Raw genomic sequence first — 18,109 nt, 5'->3', positions numbered from 1 at the left:
CATTAGTGTAAGAGCAATCTTTTCTATTTCATGCACAAGTGTGTTCTTAATGTGTTGTTTTTCCCTTCTTTTTTATTTATAATTGTGTGACGTTGTGAAATTTGGATTTTCTTTTTCATGATAAGTAGAGATAATATGTAGAGGACAACAATTTGTACCTTTCTTGATGCTTCAACACATAAGAGATAATATATGGAATCCAAGAGATGTATTTACTTTGCTTCCAGATTCATCAACTACACATCATCTGATCTGATGGTGCTTCAATATGGTAGAATTTTTGTTCCCTTTCATTTCCATCGCTCTGTCCCTTGCTTTTTCTAGCAATTTTCTTCCTTCGAAAATTTAGTGGAGCTTGCTCTCTTCCCCATGTTCTGGTTGCAGACGTTTTCATTAAAATTAGCTGCTCCCACTTTCTTTTCTTTTTTTCCCCTTTTCTTTTGGATCATAAATCTCTCTCCCTTTCTGTGTGTGTTAGATGGCGTCTTGTCTATCAATCAAAGAGATGGAGACATCTGCTTCAAGTTTTGGTTTTGATCTTTCCAAGAATACCTTGAAGCTGATTAGGGTTTTGTATCTTGGAGATCTCGCTCTTCCTCTCTCTCATAGATTTGTCAATTTATGTCCAATTTGATGGGTTTGGAAATCTGTTGTTGATTGACAGGGTTTCATGGTGAGCAATCTAATATCCACAAGATCTCCGAATTCCCCCTTCTCCAAACCCAGATCATATCATTGTCATCATCATTATTCTATATTTCTTTTTGTTCAATGTCTATCCACACATTATTTTCTTCAAATTTTTGATGGGAAATGGAACAATATATATATATATATATATATATATATATATATATATATATATATGTATTAGTTTCAAACAAACGTATAAAAGATTCAAATTAGGGATTTAGATCTTATTTTATTTTCCTGTTACGAAAGTTAATTACTGCTTTAATAATTTACGTGATTGATTGTTATAACAAAATTCTGGTGAGTTAATTGCTTATTATGGGCATGCATAGGCATATTCTGTTGAATAGAGATGTATTTCTTTGAAAGCTTTGCTTGTATCAAATTAAGGTTTTGAAATATTACAAAATCCCCAAAGCTCTTTTACTTATTCTTCAAACCTTTTTTTATTAATGCTTATATTTTCTTTGATCAGTTAAATTCTTTTTGTAAAAGCTGCGTCCTTTATATATATATATATATATATATATATATCCTGCTCCTTTCATTGTTTCCCCAACAAATTTTAATTTGTTCTTTCCTGTTTTGGAGATGATTCTGGATTATACTAATAACTATGGATGAAATTAACATTGTTCTATCAAAAAATAAAAAATAAATAAAATCAAACTACATGCATTGTGAAAATCAAATGCAGTGAAAGATTTGTAATTAATATAATAATTGATAGACATGTACTCTGATAGAAACATATACGTATATATACATACACACATACCCGATAATTATTGATCACTTTTACATGTAAAGAGAATAAATTGTGCTCTTATGGCCATTTTTTCATGCGATATGAAATTCTTTATGGTTGCATAAATCCTTACTTAATCATCACCATCACAGTCTTAATCTATTTGGTATTGGCTCATTTGAAATCATTTTCTTAAACAGAATATATTTTTTAAACTAGAACTATTGCATATAAAATTTATAAAAACACCTTTGAGGACTCTATAAACATTAATTTTGACATTTTGTTTCATATTCCAGGTCCTTTTCCTTCCATAGTTGAACTTCAAAATTTAATGCATAACCAATCAAGAAACACCAAACAAACTAGGGAAAGGGAATTAAAGGAGATTGATACGGTGGAAACAAGTAGTGAATTTCATATGCAAATAAATAATGAAACAAACTAGAGTGATTGCAAAAGTAGCAACTCTAGGAGGAAAAAAATTTTCATACAGCAAAACCATCGATTTTCTTGCAAAACAGGGATGAAGTAGGTCAGGTGATGGATGATGCGGGAGGAAATTTGGGATCTTTATTACACATGTATGTACTTGGTGGACTCTTATCATTTGGAAGGTGAACATTTTATCAATGAATTGTAACTATCTTCTGGATAATTATGTGATTAGAAGAAGTAAGGACTAGCATATATATCCAGCTGGAAATTTTACTGAAACCTCAAGCCTGTTCTTTCTTGGGAGAAAAAGGAGAAAATTTTGTCACTATTATAGTATTATTTCTTTCTTAAAATTATTACTGTTTTAATTTCCATCAGGTCTTTTACTGCGAAATGTGAAGTATACATCATACATGCTATATACACATGAATTAGTCTCCTGTGTGACTGCAGGAGCTAAGCAGCCGGCAGGAATATCTGAACCTGAAAGCACGCTATGAAGCCCTACAGAGAAACCAAAGGTAATTCACAGTTCCATTGATTTCCATGCAATTTTTTATACACCAAGCTTGTTGATATCATCAAGAATAAACGAACTTTAAACTTAAAGACTTGACTACAAAAATTTTCTTCTGGTGCAGAATGGAAACTGTTGTGAAGTGGTGTTTTAGAGTGTTGGAATATGTACTGGAAGATTGAGCGAGCACTGCTGTTCTAGTAAGTGGCGCCACCTCCAGAACTATGCAGCTTCTTAGAGTATCGATGCAGGAATTGTGGATAACTGTTTTTCCTGATGCTACCGAAAATTTGTGGGCATGTTCTCTTTGTTAAGTAAAGAATGGTAAATTGTTGAAGGATTTGAATACAAATATTTAGTCCTGAGAGAGAGATGTTGAGCGTTATAGCTTCAACCATTTCAGGGGAAGCTGGTTCAGTGAGAACTGAGAAGGAAGGTTTGATGGTGCCTGTTGTCCCTAGGACTTGATTTTTTGAGTCAAAAGCATCCTTGTTTCATTCTAAATACAAACTTAAGAAATCATTGCTGAAATCTTGTGTCTTACAAATTCTGTGATTGTATCAGAAAACAAGAGCAAATTTACAAGAAAACAAGACTTGAACCACAAAAAACCCAGAAGAGAGACACAAAAAAAAGAAGCCAAATCCAATACAAAACAGGCAGGGCTCTGTGTGTTTCAATAGAGAATTGGGAGTATACAAAACAGGCAGGGCTCTTCCTCTCTTTGCCTCTCTCCCTCTCTAAAAAAAAACCTCTCAACTCCCATCTTCAAAACCATTAGGGAGGAGAGATCAGTCTCTTCTGATCAAGGAAGTATTTCAAGCTCTGATGATAAGTTTTTATTATAAAGTGTCTCCTTGAAAGTAGTTATGCCCCTTCTTGATTGCTGTGACAATAGCAATAAGTTTTTTTCTCATAAGTTAACAAAGCCGTATTCCTAGGACCTAGAGATTGACTAAAAATGCAATTGGCCTTCCTTGTTGTGGCAGTACAACTCCAATTCCCATACCTGATGCATCACATTCTATCACAAAAGGAAGTGATGTGATCCTCAAAAGCTTGAGTAGCAGCCGAAACACAAAACTATGTATTAAAGATTTGAACATACAGGAGGACCTTTGGTAATAAATAATGTGACTCGACACATTTCGGTTTTAAAAAACTCTCAAATAACAAATAACAATATCAAATATATATATTAAATCAAGCAATCCAATATGAACTCATTCGTTCTCATCTCAAATAAAATCTCCAACAATTACAAGTACTTAAAACTCCATGCCATAAAACTAAATAGTCAACATAAATCAAACATACTATAAAACAATACGGAAATTAATTTAATTAATACTAGTCAATTCTTCCAAGCTCTCTCCAACCAGCTAACTCGTGTTTCAACTCTCCATCACCATCTGCATTAGTATAAAAATAAAAAAAAAAGGTTTTACTGATACTTTCACATAAGAAGATGCTGAATGAAAAACTAATTCCTAGCAACGGGTAACATTTGAGACACTCAAAGAAATTTGAAGAATACAAAAAAAAAATAATCTCGATCAAAACTTCCAGAATAATAAAACACGTAACTCCCAACATTTCCAATTCATATCATAATCAAGGACTTAATGCAAATGCCATTTACACAACACAACACGTAAAGCATGCACACTTGAAAGCACAGAAGAAGCTACATTTACCTGGCCAAGAAAATGATACTTCCAGGAGATGGAGGCTTTTCATAGAGTTGTGAGAAAAGAGGATCAGCTTTAGCAAAGTCATCGAGTTCAGTGACGGACAATACTTGCAAGTCTTCAAGAACACAGAGTGTCTTAATCAAGTCCATATTCTCCTCTACGACTCCTCTCTCCCATGATGGAGTCGCCATAGGAAATGTTTGTTTGTCTTTACAAAACTTTTGAAACCTTCGCAACAATTTTTGCCTTTCTTGATGTTTCAGCTCCTTGACATATATCAGGCATGACGATATTGACCTCTTTTGATTTCTAGTTATATTCTTGTGTTTAAAAATCCTCATTATTACCTTGCACAAGTACTTACTGGCTTCATAGATATTTAAATCAGGAAGAGATCCAGTTGGCCAAGGCGCATCAATCACACAGCCATCCTTCTTCAGAACCTCTCTCCAAACATAGTCAGCATAGTGGGGGCAAAATCGCTCGGCAAGGATGGTCTGCACATTCATATAATGCAACAGTAGATCACGGTTCATGCCCCCAGCAGTACCACCGCATGCAAATCCGTACAAATCCCTGCAGTCCTGAAGAAAACGGAAGCAAGGCTTGGTCGGATCTCCGCGACTGATAATTCTGTTGATCATATTGTCAAATGCCCTGTCTGCAAAACAAGACAAGGAACCCGTTCGCATTGAAGGCTGATCTTCAGCCAGAAACTCTTCCATCCATTCAATCTCTTTAATGAGACGCGTAACTATAGACGATAGAGTTACTCTTACATTCGGAACAAGAACACGATCAGCAGAGATATTGGCTTTTGCAATAGTATATAGGGTGGCATCAGCAGAATATACCCGAATAGCTTCGCCGGGAGAAGGATAGGGTTTGGACCCAGTCTTAAACGGCCAGGATCGCATGGTGCTAATCTCTGTTAAAGTATTCATGTATGCAGTGTGAGAACTTTTCTCTTCCCACCAACTTCGCACCTTTGATTCAATATGCAGGAGACGGTGTCTTCTAGCAATGGTTATCGCCCGCTTGGCTGCCATCACAGCCCTTTCACTCAACACAACAATTAATACCAACAAACTAGTCAAAATTTAAATATGAAGTGAATTATAAAGACTGAACCTTAAAACCCAGAGACAAGTAAAGATTTTTCAGACAAAAAAACTGAACCCTCAACCTCAATCTCGCAAATACACATAGAATCAAGTATGACTAATTGATTGAATCCTTCCAAATCAAACCCCCAAGATTAAATTCAAAATTATATGATATCTAAGATAAATTATAAATAAAAAAAAAAATTAAACGGAAATTCAAGTTCAGATCACATCTAGATACTTACATTGGAGAGGAAACAATTAATGGAGATGAAGCTGAACAAGTCGCAGGCTTTGTTTCAAGGAATCAAATCCGAGGAGAAGACTGAACCTTATATCTCTCGCAAAGCCCTGTTTGAGTTATATAGGGTTAATTGATTGAATCCTTACAAATCAAATCCCTCGCAAAATCTCACTGATTTTGTCGAATCGTTGAAAGAAAAACCAAAAACGTAACAAATTGAAAAGGAAATAGTCTTGCAATATTTTAGGCTGAGAAGTCAAACATTCAAAAAAGCGATTATTTTCATTAATATAGCAATTGCTAGGTGAAGTAGGACATACTATACAATTAATACTATCTATAAAGGAAAATCAACGATTATAAGGCAAGCAGTTTCCCACTCTTTATTTCTCTCGACTCTGCTGGCTTCTTTTGTTAACTGCAGGTTAATTTTGGGACTTTAACGGATTAAATTTTTAATGGAATGATGTTTTATAATATCTTAGAAATCTAGTATGTCCCACTATAATGTTTGTATAAACCTCAGTTTCTAATGCTGCTTATATTGTGCAACTCCAGGTACGGCTTATGCAAAACCTACTCAACAACTTCTGTATTAATAGATTGGATTATTGTCTTTTATTCACTTATTTATACTTCAGTCCCCACTTAGTTGTCTTTTTGAAGTTTCTGTGGGAGGACCTTTGAGGCAATATGGATATTTAAGAAGTAATGGTGCAAGCAACATGGTTGGGCTTTCGTATAGACTATTATGATCTTATCTCATGTGAAGCTTGGGCCCATCAAGAATACAAGGATGCCTCAATGGATCACATTCATCAAGACAACTAGCATGGATTTGCTTGGTGTTGACGTGAGAGATTAATAGCATGATTTCAGCAACTAAATAAAGGCATGACCAAGGCAGTTTACTTGATTTTAGCTCTTTAATGAGTAGAGTGATTAGTGGCTAGAGATTAGCAACGGTTACAATCACGTACAACTTAGAAACCTATTTAAAGTAGTTTTGCTTTTATTTTCAAGCATCTTATCTTGTATTATGAAAAAACACATTGAAAATCGAATGAAAGAGTGATTCTTGAGTTCATATTCGGGGAGTGATTCTACTATTGTTCTATTTTCGTTCTTGTCAAATAAATCTTTTGTGATTCTGGGTTTATTTGCATCAACCTTTGATGAGTTCATGATTCACATTGTAGAGATATGGCTGGATGAGAACAACCCATGAGTGAATGGGCCCGAAAATCTTGAAGGTAAATGAAACTAAATCCATGGTGAATGATATGCTTCCTTTCTAAATTTGACGTATTGTTGAATGTGTCCATGTTTTGACATTTCTTTTGATGAATGATATGCTTTGAAAAAACTATTAGGCTTATGTTCCGTGTTGAAGAGATCATGTGCATGCAACATTATATGCCATTTAAACTACGCTCTTATTCGCTTGATAAAATTGTAATCCCATCTTTAGTAATAGTATTCATTCATTTGAATTTGATAACCAGTGTAGTTAATTAAATATAAGGCTATGAGCATGCGGATAGTAGAACGGAATGTTGTTAGATAAATGGAAGATAGAAGGCAACTATGACAACGTTCATAGTCAATATGCAATACCTTTAGGTAACTTAAATCTTCTTATATTTTCTTAAACCTTTTCAAAATAGGGAATTTACATTCTAAATCTTACATTTGTATATCATCTCATCCTACACATATTTCACCCATCATATATCAATTTGAGTTTCTTTGGAGTCAGTGTTTTTGGCATGTTGTCTTTTGACAGCCAATATCTTATCCTGCAACGTGACACAAATATAGAACCTATAAAATGTGTATTTAGTAGTAGAGATATCATTAGTTTAATGATCTCTATTAATGAATCTCATTTTTCTTTATGCTTTTTAATGATGTTCCTCAATGTAGGTCCTTGATGGCTATATGGACTTCCAGAGAATGAGATTTTGATTGATCATGCAAATATAATTCATTAATATTTTATTAATGAACCTCATTTTTCTTTATGTTTGGTAATGATGTTTCTCAATGTAGCTCCTTGGTGCATGGACTTTCAAAGTATGAGATTTTGATTGCTTATGTAAATATAATTTTAAAACTCTTTGTAAACGGATCTTTATGAATGATTCGGGAAATTAATATAAACAATGTGAATAAGTTGATTTCTAAATAAATTTAATTGTAGTAAATTTTCCACCACTTCAGATACGATAAGCATGGGAAGTTCAATTCGACACAATGGGTTATCAATTTGTCTACAAACAAATGAAATGAAACTTCTAATCAACAACCATTTCAAAGTTTCACAAATATACATATACATATGCAAAATTAAAGATAAATATCGAAATAGCTTCATCTTATATGTATATGGGGAGAAAAGTAATGCGCGTGGGTTCACCACTAGTCTATAAAGGAAAATCAACCATCAAGAGAGGTTGAGGAGGTTAACAAAAGAGGATTCTTCTTCTCTCTGTGTTCTTCTCAATCTTTCTTCCATTCTTGCTAGGTCAGGTCCTCGGAGAAAGAAGGAATCTCCAGATATGAAATCAGGATTCAACAAACTCGCGACAGCGCCTCAAAGAAGGAATCTCAGGATTCCCCCCAGAACCACCACCAGCTGCTCCGGCTGGATTGAAGAGTCTGAGAATGAGAAGCAGCAGACGAAAAACATCATATCGGATCTGCGAAGGAAGAAAAAGAAAGAGAAGAATGAGGAAGTGGAGGAGGAAGAAGAAGAGGAGGGGCTTGAAAGATTGATCAGCAATGACTCCGGGCCCCTTGTCGACAAAATATGCAAGACTGTTAGGGAAGAGATTGAGAGAAGGAAAGGGGAGGAGAATGCAGAGACAGAGACAGAGACAAGTGGTGGTGGTGGTGGTGGTGGAGGAGTGGAGTTTGACAAAAAACTTCTCAAAGAGTTTATGGAATCAGCTGAGAGGGAGGGAGGAAGATAAACAGCTGTAGTGGAGGTTAGAGGAGGTGGAGGTTAGAGGGAGGGCTGAAGGGGGAGAAAGAGAGTCGTGCAGTGTGTTGAAGCTTCCTTTCTTCTTTTAAATTTGCTTCTTTTGAGTGTTTTATCTTTGTTCATATGGTTTATCTTAATTAAATATCAACATGTAGGGAATGTATCCACGTAGTGGAGTTGTTATTGTGAATACAAGTTTCCAATCTCCTCTTCCAAAAGTATTGTCAGTGTATTGTCTGTTTCCGATCGCCTCTTCCAAAAGTATTGCCAGTGTAATGTCTTATCAAGTCATTGGGATGAAAAGACAAACAGTGAAGAGAAGAAAGCAAAGTTTATCTTTGTTTTGATGGTTTATCTTAATTAAATGTCAACATGTGGGGAATGTATCCAAGTACGGTAGTGGAGTTGTTTTTGTGAATACAAGTTTCCGATCGCCTCTTCCAAAAGTATTGCCAGTGTAATGTCTTATCAAGTCATTGGGATGTAAAGACAAACAGTGAAAAGAGAAGAAAGCAAAGATGAAAAGAAAAGAAAAAAAACGTTTAACCCACACGTTCACTTCACCTCTTCCAAGACTCTCTGTGTCTAACTCGGCCACCGACGCCATTAACGACAATACAAGTTTTCACACCACGTGAACCCCCTGTAAAAAATACACGAAATGCGAAAAGGGTAGCCCAAGATCAGATGAAGGATGTGACAGCATCAAATGGGGGACAGATGGAGGTGGTCCTGCTGCAACTAGAGCTAGACTGCTAGTTCTTGTGGAGGTTGTATATTGTATGTGTGACATGGTGGGTCCATATCAAACATATATATATATATATATGTATGACATGGACTGTGTGTATTAGTCTATATGTGAGTAAATGACTGGTTGGTTGAACTCTTTTTATTAGTCTATGTGAGTAAAGAGGGTGTTGTTTCTTTCTCCAGACTTTTCTCTAGTCTCTTTATCTAAACCCCGAATTTATGAAATTTTATCCTTGTGTCATTTGGAAACTGCAGTGTCTTAAAATAAATCATTGTTTGTTTTCATTGGGATTTTGGTGTGTATATCTCGTACAAACAGTCAAACACATGGGAAAATGATTTTTTTTTTAAAAAAATTTGTTGAAGAGTAAAGAGGGGTGTTTTTGTGATAATAGTTGAAAATCGAGGGTACATCTAGAAAAGCCAAAAGAGCTCCAGAATTTATTTTTTTTTGGGGTGGTTGGGGGGGCGTTGAGACATTAATGGGGAATTATCACGAAAGTGAAAGGCATCATTTGGTGCATCAAAACACAAATTTAAAATATTTTCTAAAACTCATAAATATGTAACATTTAGTATGACTATGACGAATTCAATGAATGATGAAATTGGACGTTTTATAGGTTTAAAAAAATTTCACAAATAACGTGGTTTTCATTAATTTCTACAAGATGCATGTTAACGTGGTCTTCCTAACCTCCTGATATAAATAATTTTTTAAGAATTCTCAATGACAACTATCAATGATTTTGGATCTAATATCAACGGTTTACATAATGATTTTGTATCTAACATCAATGACAAATATCAATGGTTTACCTACAGATAAAAGTTAGAAAGTCATGCATAGAATATATATAATTATGGAGTTCCGGCCCTGGACTTTGTCGAAATCCGGGGCCTCATCCCTTAGTGGCTCCGGCCCTGGACTTTGTCGAGTTCGAGAAGGATTAGGAGGGAGAACGAAGGGAAAGAAGGGTGAATTGGAGGAAGCGCTACCCAATTAGTGGGGAGTAGAAAAGGTCTTCGGCGACAGTGGCAAATGCCATAGCCAGAGGCAGTGGAAGAGTAATGGTCGATTATTGATTACAGAAATTCTAAGTGCAAAATTTGTCTGATTCCTTTTTACTTCATCTTCCACTGAATGCGTTTAGGATTTTATGATTTTTTTTTTCCCACTTGTTTTTCCTTTGCTCAAGAGTTGAGACATCATTTGTATGGATGTGTAAGTTAGTAGGGGTTCCCTCTACTTATTTTGCTTGCATGGCCATGCAGTTGAGTGAAATACCAATAAAACTCATGCAGTTATACCTTCAATGGAAAGTCTTAGTGGGGATGTTTCTGTCCTTTCAAACAATAAATGTTGAAGGGGCCTTTCATCTTTTTACAGTCATGAATGTTGGCAGCGAAAGCAGAAGAGTGACGAAGCCAAGGGACCAATGATCACGATTTATTTGGATTGAAATGGTGTGTAACTGTAATATTCACGTGAGGCTTGGACCGGTCAACTGTCTGTGAACGCACATGTTGGAGCGACAAGTCACGTGCCATCCAGCGTGAACGTGTGGCACAGACACAGACACAGACACAACTGCTCAGGTATATACATAACACCTCCCACGGAAGCCAAGCTATTTTTTCTTGAAGGATCATAGCTGCTCAGGTATATACATAACACCTCACAAATTGCGACTCTTTCACTGAAGTCAACCATTTACATTTTCTCTTTATTTGACGTTCCTCTTCCATTGTAGAAGCTATATATTGGATTTCCTTGCCTTTGCCCCAGAGCTAAGCCAACTTTTATGTCCTCAACCTCAAGTGACAGACTCATGTGGAGGTTTGGAATTTGAAGAAGAAAAAAACCCAATTTATCATGAAAACAAGAAACAAAAACAACCACATCAGCCGTTTAATAAGCAGTTGCATTAAAATCTCTAATAAATCTGTATATTGGACCCAATTTTGTTTCTAATAGAATATATATAGGTTTAGTTACAAGAGCCCCACAAAATCACCCAAAACATTTCCTCTAGAGAATAATTGTGATAAATAAAGATGTAATATTTTAATGCCCCAATGAATTCAAATCCTGGATCCGCTGCACATTGAACATATACAAAGGTTACATAATACAAACTGGGCGAGCGTTATATAAAACAAACGAGGAACAAAAAAGAAAAACTTTGCTTGATTGTTGCGCAGCATGAACAAGTTACAACGTGTAACCAAAATTCATTCAAGTTCTTCATTAATATATAGCAATGATTTCCTAAATCCAAATATTATATAAATGACAGCGTCAAATCTGTAGTAATATTTCCCTTGGGTCAATAATACTTAAAAGTAGTAATTAAGCTAGAATTTGTGGCTTTATAATCACAGTAAATATTAGAGGGTATGCTTAACGGGGCAGTTGGACCTAGCAGGTTGTCAGGCCCATGGTCATGTTGTTTGGACACTCACAAAAGCTAACATACTGAGTGGAACAATATCAAGAAAAAACTAACCCCACTTGGAAGCCTAAAGATCATGCAAGCAATAATTTAAAAATCAGTTCTCTGATCACTTTGATGATTGTCAGACAATGATTTATGTGGTACCATTCCTACCTATCTCGGGCACCTTCTCCAAGTTCTCACAACAAATTGGTCCAACTTGAGCATTCTTCATGCTCGAATCTAGTCTGCTTAGGATTTGATTTGCCAATTGTTTATTGCTGTCTGCTTGGATCCAGTTTCAGTAACAATCCAAGACTTGGAAGGACCAGAGCTTATGGGTTTTGTGAGATATGATGGAAGAGGAGGGAACTTTAAATGATGTCGATGTGCTCTCTCTGTAGTATGTAATGAAGGGGCATGGTTGGATTACTCTCTCCACATATATATTGCTCTCTGCTTCTAGCAGAACATATCATATGTTATGCTCCTCACTCCAGATTAGCTTATGAAAACGAATGTGAATGAAATTCTCTCGCATGAACAAAATGAGAATGCTAAGAGAAAGGGTAAAGGTTATATTTACAATTTGCAGCTCTTTGAACTGATGAAAGACGACCTTCCGGCAAAGCTTACCATTGCCAAAACAAGAACCAAAATTACCTCTAAATCAACCTGCAGCACCTGTACACATTGAGCAATATATTAAGACATGAGAAAATGAGACTGAACAAGTCAAGGATATTGGTGTTAGAGGTGGTGAGGCAATTTCTTCAGCCATATCTGCAGTCTGCAAGACTTCAACTGACTTGGGCTACTGCATTGTTGTCTCCAGAAGACTGCTTGACGGAATGGAAAAACTGCGAGTCATGGCCTGAGAAGGGGTTGGCAGTTGAGATGCTGCATTTGATGCCACAAATTTACTTGTCTGGGGAAGAACTTGTCTTCCGGACATCAAGGAAGCTGAATGACCAACCAATCCTATTGGCCTTGAAGACTTTGAAGTTGGAATGATAGGCTGCCTAGCGTGAATTCCCCACTATAGGAAAATGAACGCCTGTATCTTCTGTTCAGATTGTCCTGCAGATTCGACAGAAGTAAAGCATAAAATTGCTTGCCATGCTTCATCAAAAAAGGTCAAATATTTTTTAATTTAAAGTTTAGGGAGGAGAAAAGCAGCAACTATGCAGACTAAAGCAGCATTAAGAAAAAAAAAAAGTTTTGCATTTGCCAGCACATAGGAATACAAATGTTTTCTTCTTCCCGTTAGATTTGCTAAAAAAAATTTTCGAAAAAAAAAAAAAAACAAAAAAATTAGACCTTTTTGGCAAAACATAGAACTATTCAATAAACCAGTCCATCCCAGCAAGATAACTTTGGATGATTTCTGAAAAATACTAGCAATACAAGTCAGAAATGTCGCTAAATGATTATTTTCTCATTGATTAATATATGTTTGATTTTCCACACAAAACAGTTTGTTGTTGGATCAAGTACACAAGGACCGTGAACAAATATAGGCATGCACATATTTAAAAAAGTCATCTAAATATATTAAGTACAGTCTTTATTTTTCCATTAATCAGTGAAATAAAATTTATCAGACACCATTGAAGTTTTCTACTCACATCCATAATCGTCAGTCTCTTCCAAAGGCTCCCCAAAGTAGAACCTACCCTGCACGCATTGAAAAAACCAAAAGACTTTCCGTGTGAGATACTAAGCTCAATTACAATATCAACAGTAGATATGTGAGACAGAAAGAAGTTCAATGAATAACAACTGCTGGTTGTATGCCTAAATAAAATTCCCATAGTCGATATTACCGACCGAATATGATATCTAATAGTACCATTAGATGCAAATTAGATCAATTTGAGTTTTTAAATCTCATTACATTGTTTCTAAATCGTGTGTACATATAACCAAGATAACCAAAACAAAAAAAAGAAAGAAAAGGATGTCATCAACTATAAAGATCGAAGTAAAGCCTCATGTCCATAAAAGTTAAAATAAATAATGCATGTTCAGCAATATAATATACAACCTCAAAACTGAGTGGCATGATTTCGTACTCACATAAACGGGACGCTCGTTGATTTCATAAATACCACATCCATGCATTCTGCCATGCTTTCACTGGCCAGCATATCAGATCCGACCCTTTTCCCTGATATAGAAAAAAAATTCCTCAATGATTCTGTAAAAAGATACCTTCAAGACTAAAGCACATTACATGCGTGCTTACAGGCTACAAAGTGTGAATTGTCAAGCTTAACACATCTATCATTGATAACTGTACTGTATGAGTCAAAGTTACTATCTGAGCTATCAACCATTGGATGATTGACTGCTACTTAGTTCCCCATCCTACCTCACAATACCTACACACCTTGGTTTCTCAACAGTAATGTCAATGAAACTCAGAAATAATGATACTGATGGATAATAATTATTAACTGGAACGAGTGATGAATTGACGACAAAACCGTTCTGTGGATATGTATGGGTCTGTGGAGGGAGAGGATATTGATACTCACGTTTTCCTCCCAAATTCTTTGATCCATGCATCTCTCTCATAAAATGGGATCTCATAAGTTCCCTCCTGCAAGTTGAACAGTATCTTCAATATCCATTTCCAGCCATTCTTTGTCTTCAGGGTGTAAGAAATCTCTTGAAAATATGTGCCCATCGGCACGCATTTTTTTCTCTGGCCTATCATAATGGGAATAAGAAACTCAGTAGCTAATTTTATACCAAAAATAACATAGATTCCAGCAGTCAAAAATTGGTAATATGGAATAAAGATTGCTTATGTTGTAAGAATATACCCTCAATAAGCAATAACCAAGTTTGATTCGTTTTAGTTAACAACTTATATACAAATATTTCTGCATTTACAGGCACGTGATGCGACATACATAAGTTTTATGAAATATAAATTCATGGATACGTTTAAGGTACAAACTGCTATACAGCTTTGACACTTTTATGTGTACAAAAACAGAGCCCTGTTGAGAGAAAGGTGGGTAGAGCAACAGAAAAGATATGGCAACCCTGACTCGCAGGCCATGTCAACAAATTGGGGGAAGAAAAGGCAGTGGTAATTTCTGGGAAGAGAATGGTGTTGAAAAAACTTTCCAGTTTCCACCATTTCTCCTTAGCCGAATTTATTGTTCCATCACTCTTACCTCAAGCATAGATATACATTAAGGGTGAGACTAATCAGTGACATATGTGTTTGAGATGCTGTCACTCTTTAGTACCATATTCTCCCTCACAATCCCACCCCATACTGCATATTAATGTAGCATAAGGGGCACATGTAAATTGAAATGTGTTTGTGTAGATCATAACAACTTAAGTCTTCTCTAACATTTGGACACACCAAGTCCAAGTCTTTGGCAATGTTCTTTTGAATTAGAGTTCAAATACCAGAAAGCTATGGAAGCCTAAGACAATCCGATAATGTGGATAACATACAAACTAGATCAGACCCATTTCGCTAACATAGAATCCCTTCCCATGAACCAAGTTTGGTGCCCTCATACGTTAAATAAGGAAATGAAACACAAGAACGCTTAACCAATTGCCTCAAAATAATCAATAACCAATCTGAATATCAATAACAAGAAAAGGGCACGTACGAGCTTCCATCTGGAAAAATGTAGCTGACCCATTTGAAAAACTCCTCAATCCTATCCAGCTCTTCAATGAATGCTTTGGGATTAGATATATCGTAATGGTTGTCAGGTATGACAGGATAAGGCTTCCTGTAGGGTATATAGAATGGCGCAATGGGAGAGTCCCTGCCTTCGCGAATCTCCTCATTGACCACCTCCCAGTCCTCCTCATCTGCCCAAACAGGATCCCACTCCCCCGGCGGCCGGCCCTGCCGGATATTGGAGAGAAGCGGGTCAGCTTCTTGTTGTTCCTGTTGTTGGGCTTCGGTAGTGTAATCATACTCGGAGTAAGAGGCGTAGTCAGAATCAGAATTGGAGAAGAAGACGAAGAGGACCATTTCAGGTCTTCTTCATCTTCATCTACTTCGTTTTGGTCTTCTTGTTCTAGATTTGTGTCTTCTTGTTGTTGCGAGTCAGCTGACTGACCAGCCATTGTGTGAATAAGATCGACAAATGAAGATAAGGTGTAGAGATAAGGAGGGCAAGAGACGAGTCCAAGACTGCCAGAGCGATGATTAGTTAATTACAAAGGCAATTTAAGTAAATATTGAGCAAGGGCCTTTGTGGGCTTTTGTCTTAGTGGGCTTTAGGTCTCTTCTCAACAAGTTTGGGATTTAATCCATCGTCGGTAATGGTTTATAGAATTCGTTCATCTTTTGGTTGATAGAAAAGGTAAATGCATAATCTATAACAAGACTTAATTAGTAAAGAAGAGTAGTACTAGTATAGCAATAGAACAAAAGGTAAATGCATAATCTATAACAAGACTTAATTAGTACAGAAGAGTAGTACTAGTATAGTAATAGAACAAGGGGGAGAAGTGGCCAAAATCCAACTGTATTGCCAATCCATATCACATTCTCCTCCTCATCTCATCAGCCAAGGCATTACACCTAACCATGTCTCCCATCTTCCTATAGCCAGCCATCATAGTGGTGTAGGTAACCACATCTGGCATCAGACCTCTTTTTTTCATGCCAGCAAAAAGAAACCAGGCCTTTTCCATTTCATTTGTCCTGCAGAACAATTTGATAAGCACTGTATACGTGACAATATCAAGGCTGATTCCTAGTCCCAACATACCTTTGCACGCTTTCCAAGCCTCCCTTGGGAGCGACTGTTTTACCAACCCATTGATCATGGTATTAAAACAGTTTATGTGGAGTGAACCAAACTTGACCATAAAAGAAATTAATGCCAATGCCTTTTCAGACATTTTCTCATCACATAACCTCTTGATGATAGCATGATACGTACGTGAATTGGGGAGAATACCTTGATCTTGCATTTCATAGATAAGCTTCAATGCCTGCTCTAAGTCCCCTTCCTTACAGATCCTATCAACAATGACATTCCAAACAAAAACACCAGGCAAGAGACCAACTGTCTTCATCACATTGAACAACTCTTTGGCTTTCCCTAAGAGTCCAACCTCACAGCACCCGCGAATCACACTCCCAAAAGTAAAGGAATCGGGAACATAACCATAATGAATCATCTCCTCCAGAAGTTTGCTGGCAGAGTCCATATCACCTATCATACAGAATTCATTGACCAAGGTATTGTATGAAATCATGTCATGTTTGTACCCAGAAGCACTTAGGCCACGGAACAATTTCAGTGAAAAATCATGAAGTCCAGCTTTGCAGAGGCCAGTGAGGAGTGAGCTGTAGTTTACAATGTTCAGTTTTACACCAGACACAAGCATCTTGCGCACTAAATGGAAGCTGTTTTCGACATCCCCTTGCTTGCAAAACCCATCCAATAAAATACCGAAGCTATGGTGATCTGGTGATATTCCATTGTTCTCCATTCCTTCAAAAACCTCTAATGCTTCACACAGGCGACCTTGTTGGCAAAACGCAGAGATAACAGGATTGTAGCAATAACTATTCAAGGGATGCTTTCTACATTCCATTTCCCTAACAATACCCAAAGCAATGTCAAGAAAACCACCTCTACAAAGTCCATTTATGTATGTGCTGTACGTTGTAACACTAGGGCTTTCCCCGCTCTTTTTCATATCCTCCAGAATATCAGTGGCTTGGCTGATGTCTACATTCTGTCCTCTACAATAAAGATTCATCATTATACTGTAAGTATAGACATTAGGCGAGGGGCCATGAGTCTTTAAATCTTCAAACAACATCCGGGCAGAGTCTGCCTTACTTTTTCCTATCAAACACTTGAGCAAGAAATTGCATGAACGAATACTGGGTGTAAGCCCAAGTTTCTTAGTTTGATAAAAAACATGGAGCCCACTCTCAAACAAGGAATTGGCTGCAAAAACCTTCATCAGAACATCAAAGACAGCAATTGATATTTCTGGATGCGGTGGCTTTCCACCCAGTAAAAAAGGAAACAACTCAAACATATCAAGATCGAATGCCTGATAATAGGAAACAACATTGAAAAGCAACGAATATACTTCCCTTTCCATTCCCACCGATGCAAACACGTGAACAAAAACCCTAAATGTATCAATAGAATAAGGAAACCCATGTACCTTCACAGCATTACGAAAACTCATTTTACTTATAACCTGCCCATCCAAAGACTTAACCACCCTCGCAGCCAATGGAAACACATCCTGTTCTTCCGACGACAAAACTGGAGTGGCTGAGTAGCTCGCAGCAAATGGAAACGCCTCCTGTTCTTCGGACGAAAAAACCGGAGTAGCTGAATGGCAAGGCCTGGAAGAAATCTTCTCCAGAAAAAGAGGTCGGTTCTTAAACAAACCGGATTCGAGCAAGCATTTTGTTTCTGAACAAAGACCCTTAAATATCTGCATCTTGAAAGAAGAGAACAT

General features: G+C 36.7%; 2 protein-coding genes across 4 annotated transcripts; both read right to left on the bottom strand.

Moving 5' to 3' along the window:
• Positions 1-3,742: 3,742 nt before the first annotated feature.
• Positions 3,743-15,585, bottom strand: LOC119990529 (leucine--tRNA ligase, cytoplasmic-like). Of its 3 annotated transcripts, XM_038836492.1 has the most exons (7): positions 15,265-15,585; positions 14,158-14,332; positions 13,697-13,787; positions 13,246-13,294; positions 12,204-12,697; positions 4,094-5,152; positions 3,743-3,808 (listed from the first exon to the last, which is right to left on the bottom strand). In XM_038836492.1, exons 5-7 carry the CDS (start codon positions 12,254-12,256, stop codon positions 3,802-3,804), a joined length of 1,119 nt encoding a protein of 372 aa, XP_038692420.1. In that variant the 5' UTR covers positions 12,257-12,697; positions 13,246-13,294; positions 13,697-13,787; positions 14,158-14,332; positions 15,265-15,585; the 3' UTR covers positions 3,743-3,801. The 3 variants fall into 3 exon arrangements, with proteins under 3 accessions (XP_038692420.1, XP_038692422.1, XP_038692421.1); XM_038836494.1 differs by lacking the exons at positions 12,204-12,697; positions 13,246-13,294; positions 13,697-13,787; positions 14,158-14,332; positions 15,265-15,585 and adding an exon at positions 5,442-5,671; XM_038836493.1 differs by lacking the exons at positions 12,204-12,697; positions 13,246-13,294; positions 13,697-13,787; positions 14,158-14,332; positions 15,265-15,585 and adding an exon at positions 5,442-5,671 and having other exon boundaries at positions 4,094-5,146.
• On the bottom strand, positions 15,221-18,109 carry LOC119991023 (pentatricopeptide repeat-containing protein At1g62670, mitochondrial-like). The gene is made up of 2 exons (XM_038837194.1): positions 16,158-18,109; positions 15,221-15,800 (listed from the first exon to the last, which is right to left on the bottom strand). The coding sequence occupies exons 1-2, from the start codon at positions 18,107-18,109 to the stop codon at positions 15,221-15,223; spliced, it is 2,532 nt and encodes an 843-aa protein (XP_038693122.1).

This window comes from Tripterygium wilfordii, chromosome 22 (assembly GCF_013401445.1).
Source record: "Tripterygium wilfordii isolate XIE 37 chromosome 22, ASM1340144v1, whole genome shotgun sequence".
Lineage (NCBI taxonomy): Eukaryota > Viridiplantae > Streptophyta > Magnoliopsida > Celastrales > Celastraceae > Tripterygium > Tripterygium wilfordii.
The sequence above is the reverse complement of the archived record's forward strand: the minus strand, read 5'-3'. Positions and strand labels throughout refer to the sequence as shown.

Coding starts and splice junctions, on each gene's coding strand:
- LOC119991023 (XM_038837194.1), bottom strand. CDS start 18,109: ATGTTCTCTTCTTTCAAGATGCAGATATTTAAGGGTCTTTGTTCAGAA. Junction 15,801..16,157: donor GATGAGATGAGGAGGAGAAT/GTGATATGGATT, acceptor TCGCTCTGGCAG/TCTTGGACTCGTCTCTTGCC.
- LOC119990529 (XM_038836492.1), bottom strand. CDS start 12,256: ATGGTAAGCTTTGCCGGAAGGTCGTCTTTCATCAGTTCAAAGAGCTGC. Junction 5,153..12,203: donor AGTTCAAAGAGCTGCAAATT/GTAAATATAACC, acceptor TGTTGTGTTGAG/TGAAAGGGCTGTGATGGCAG.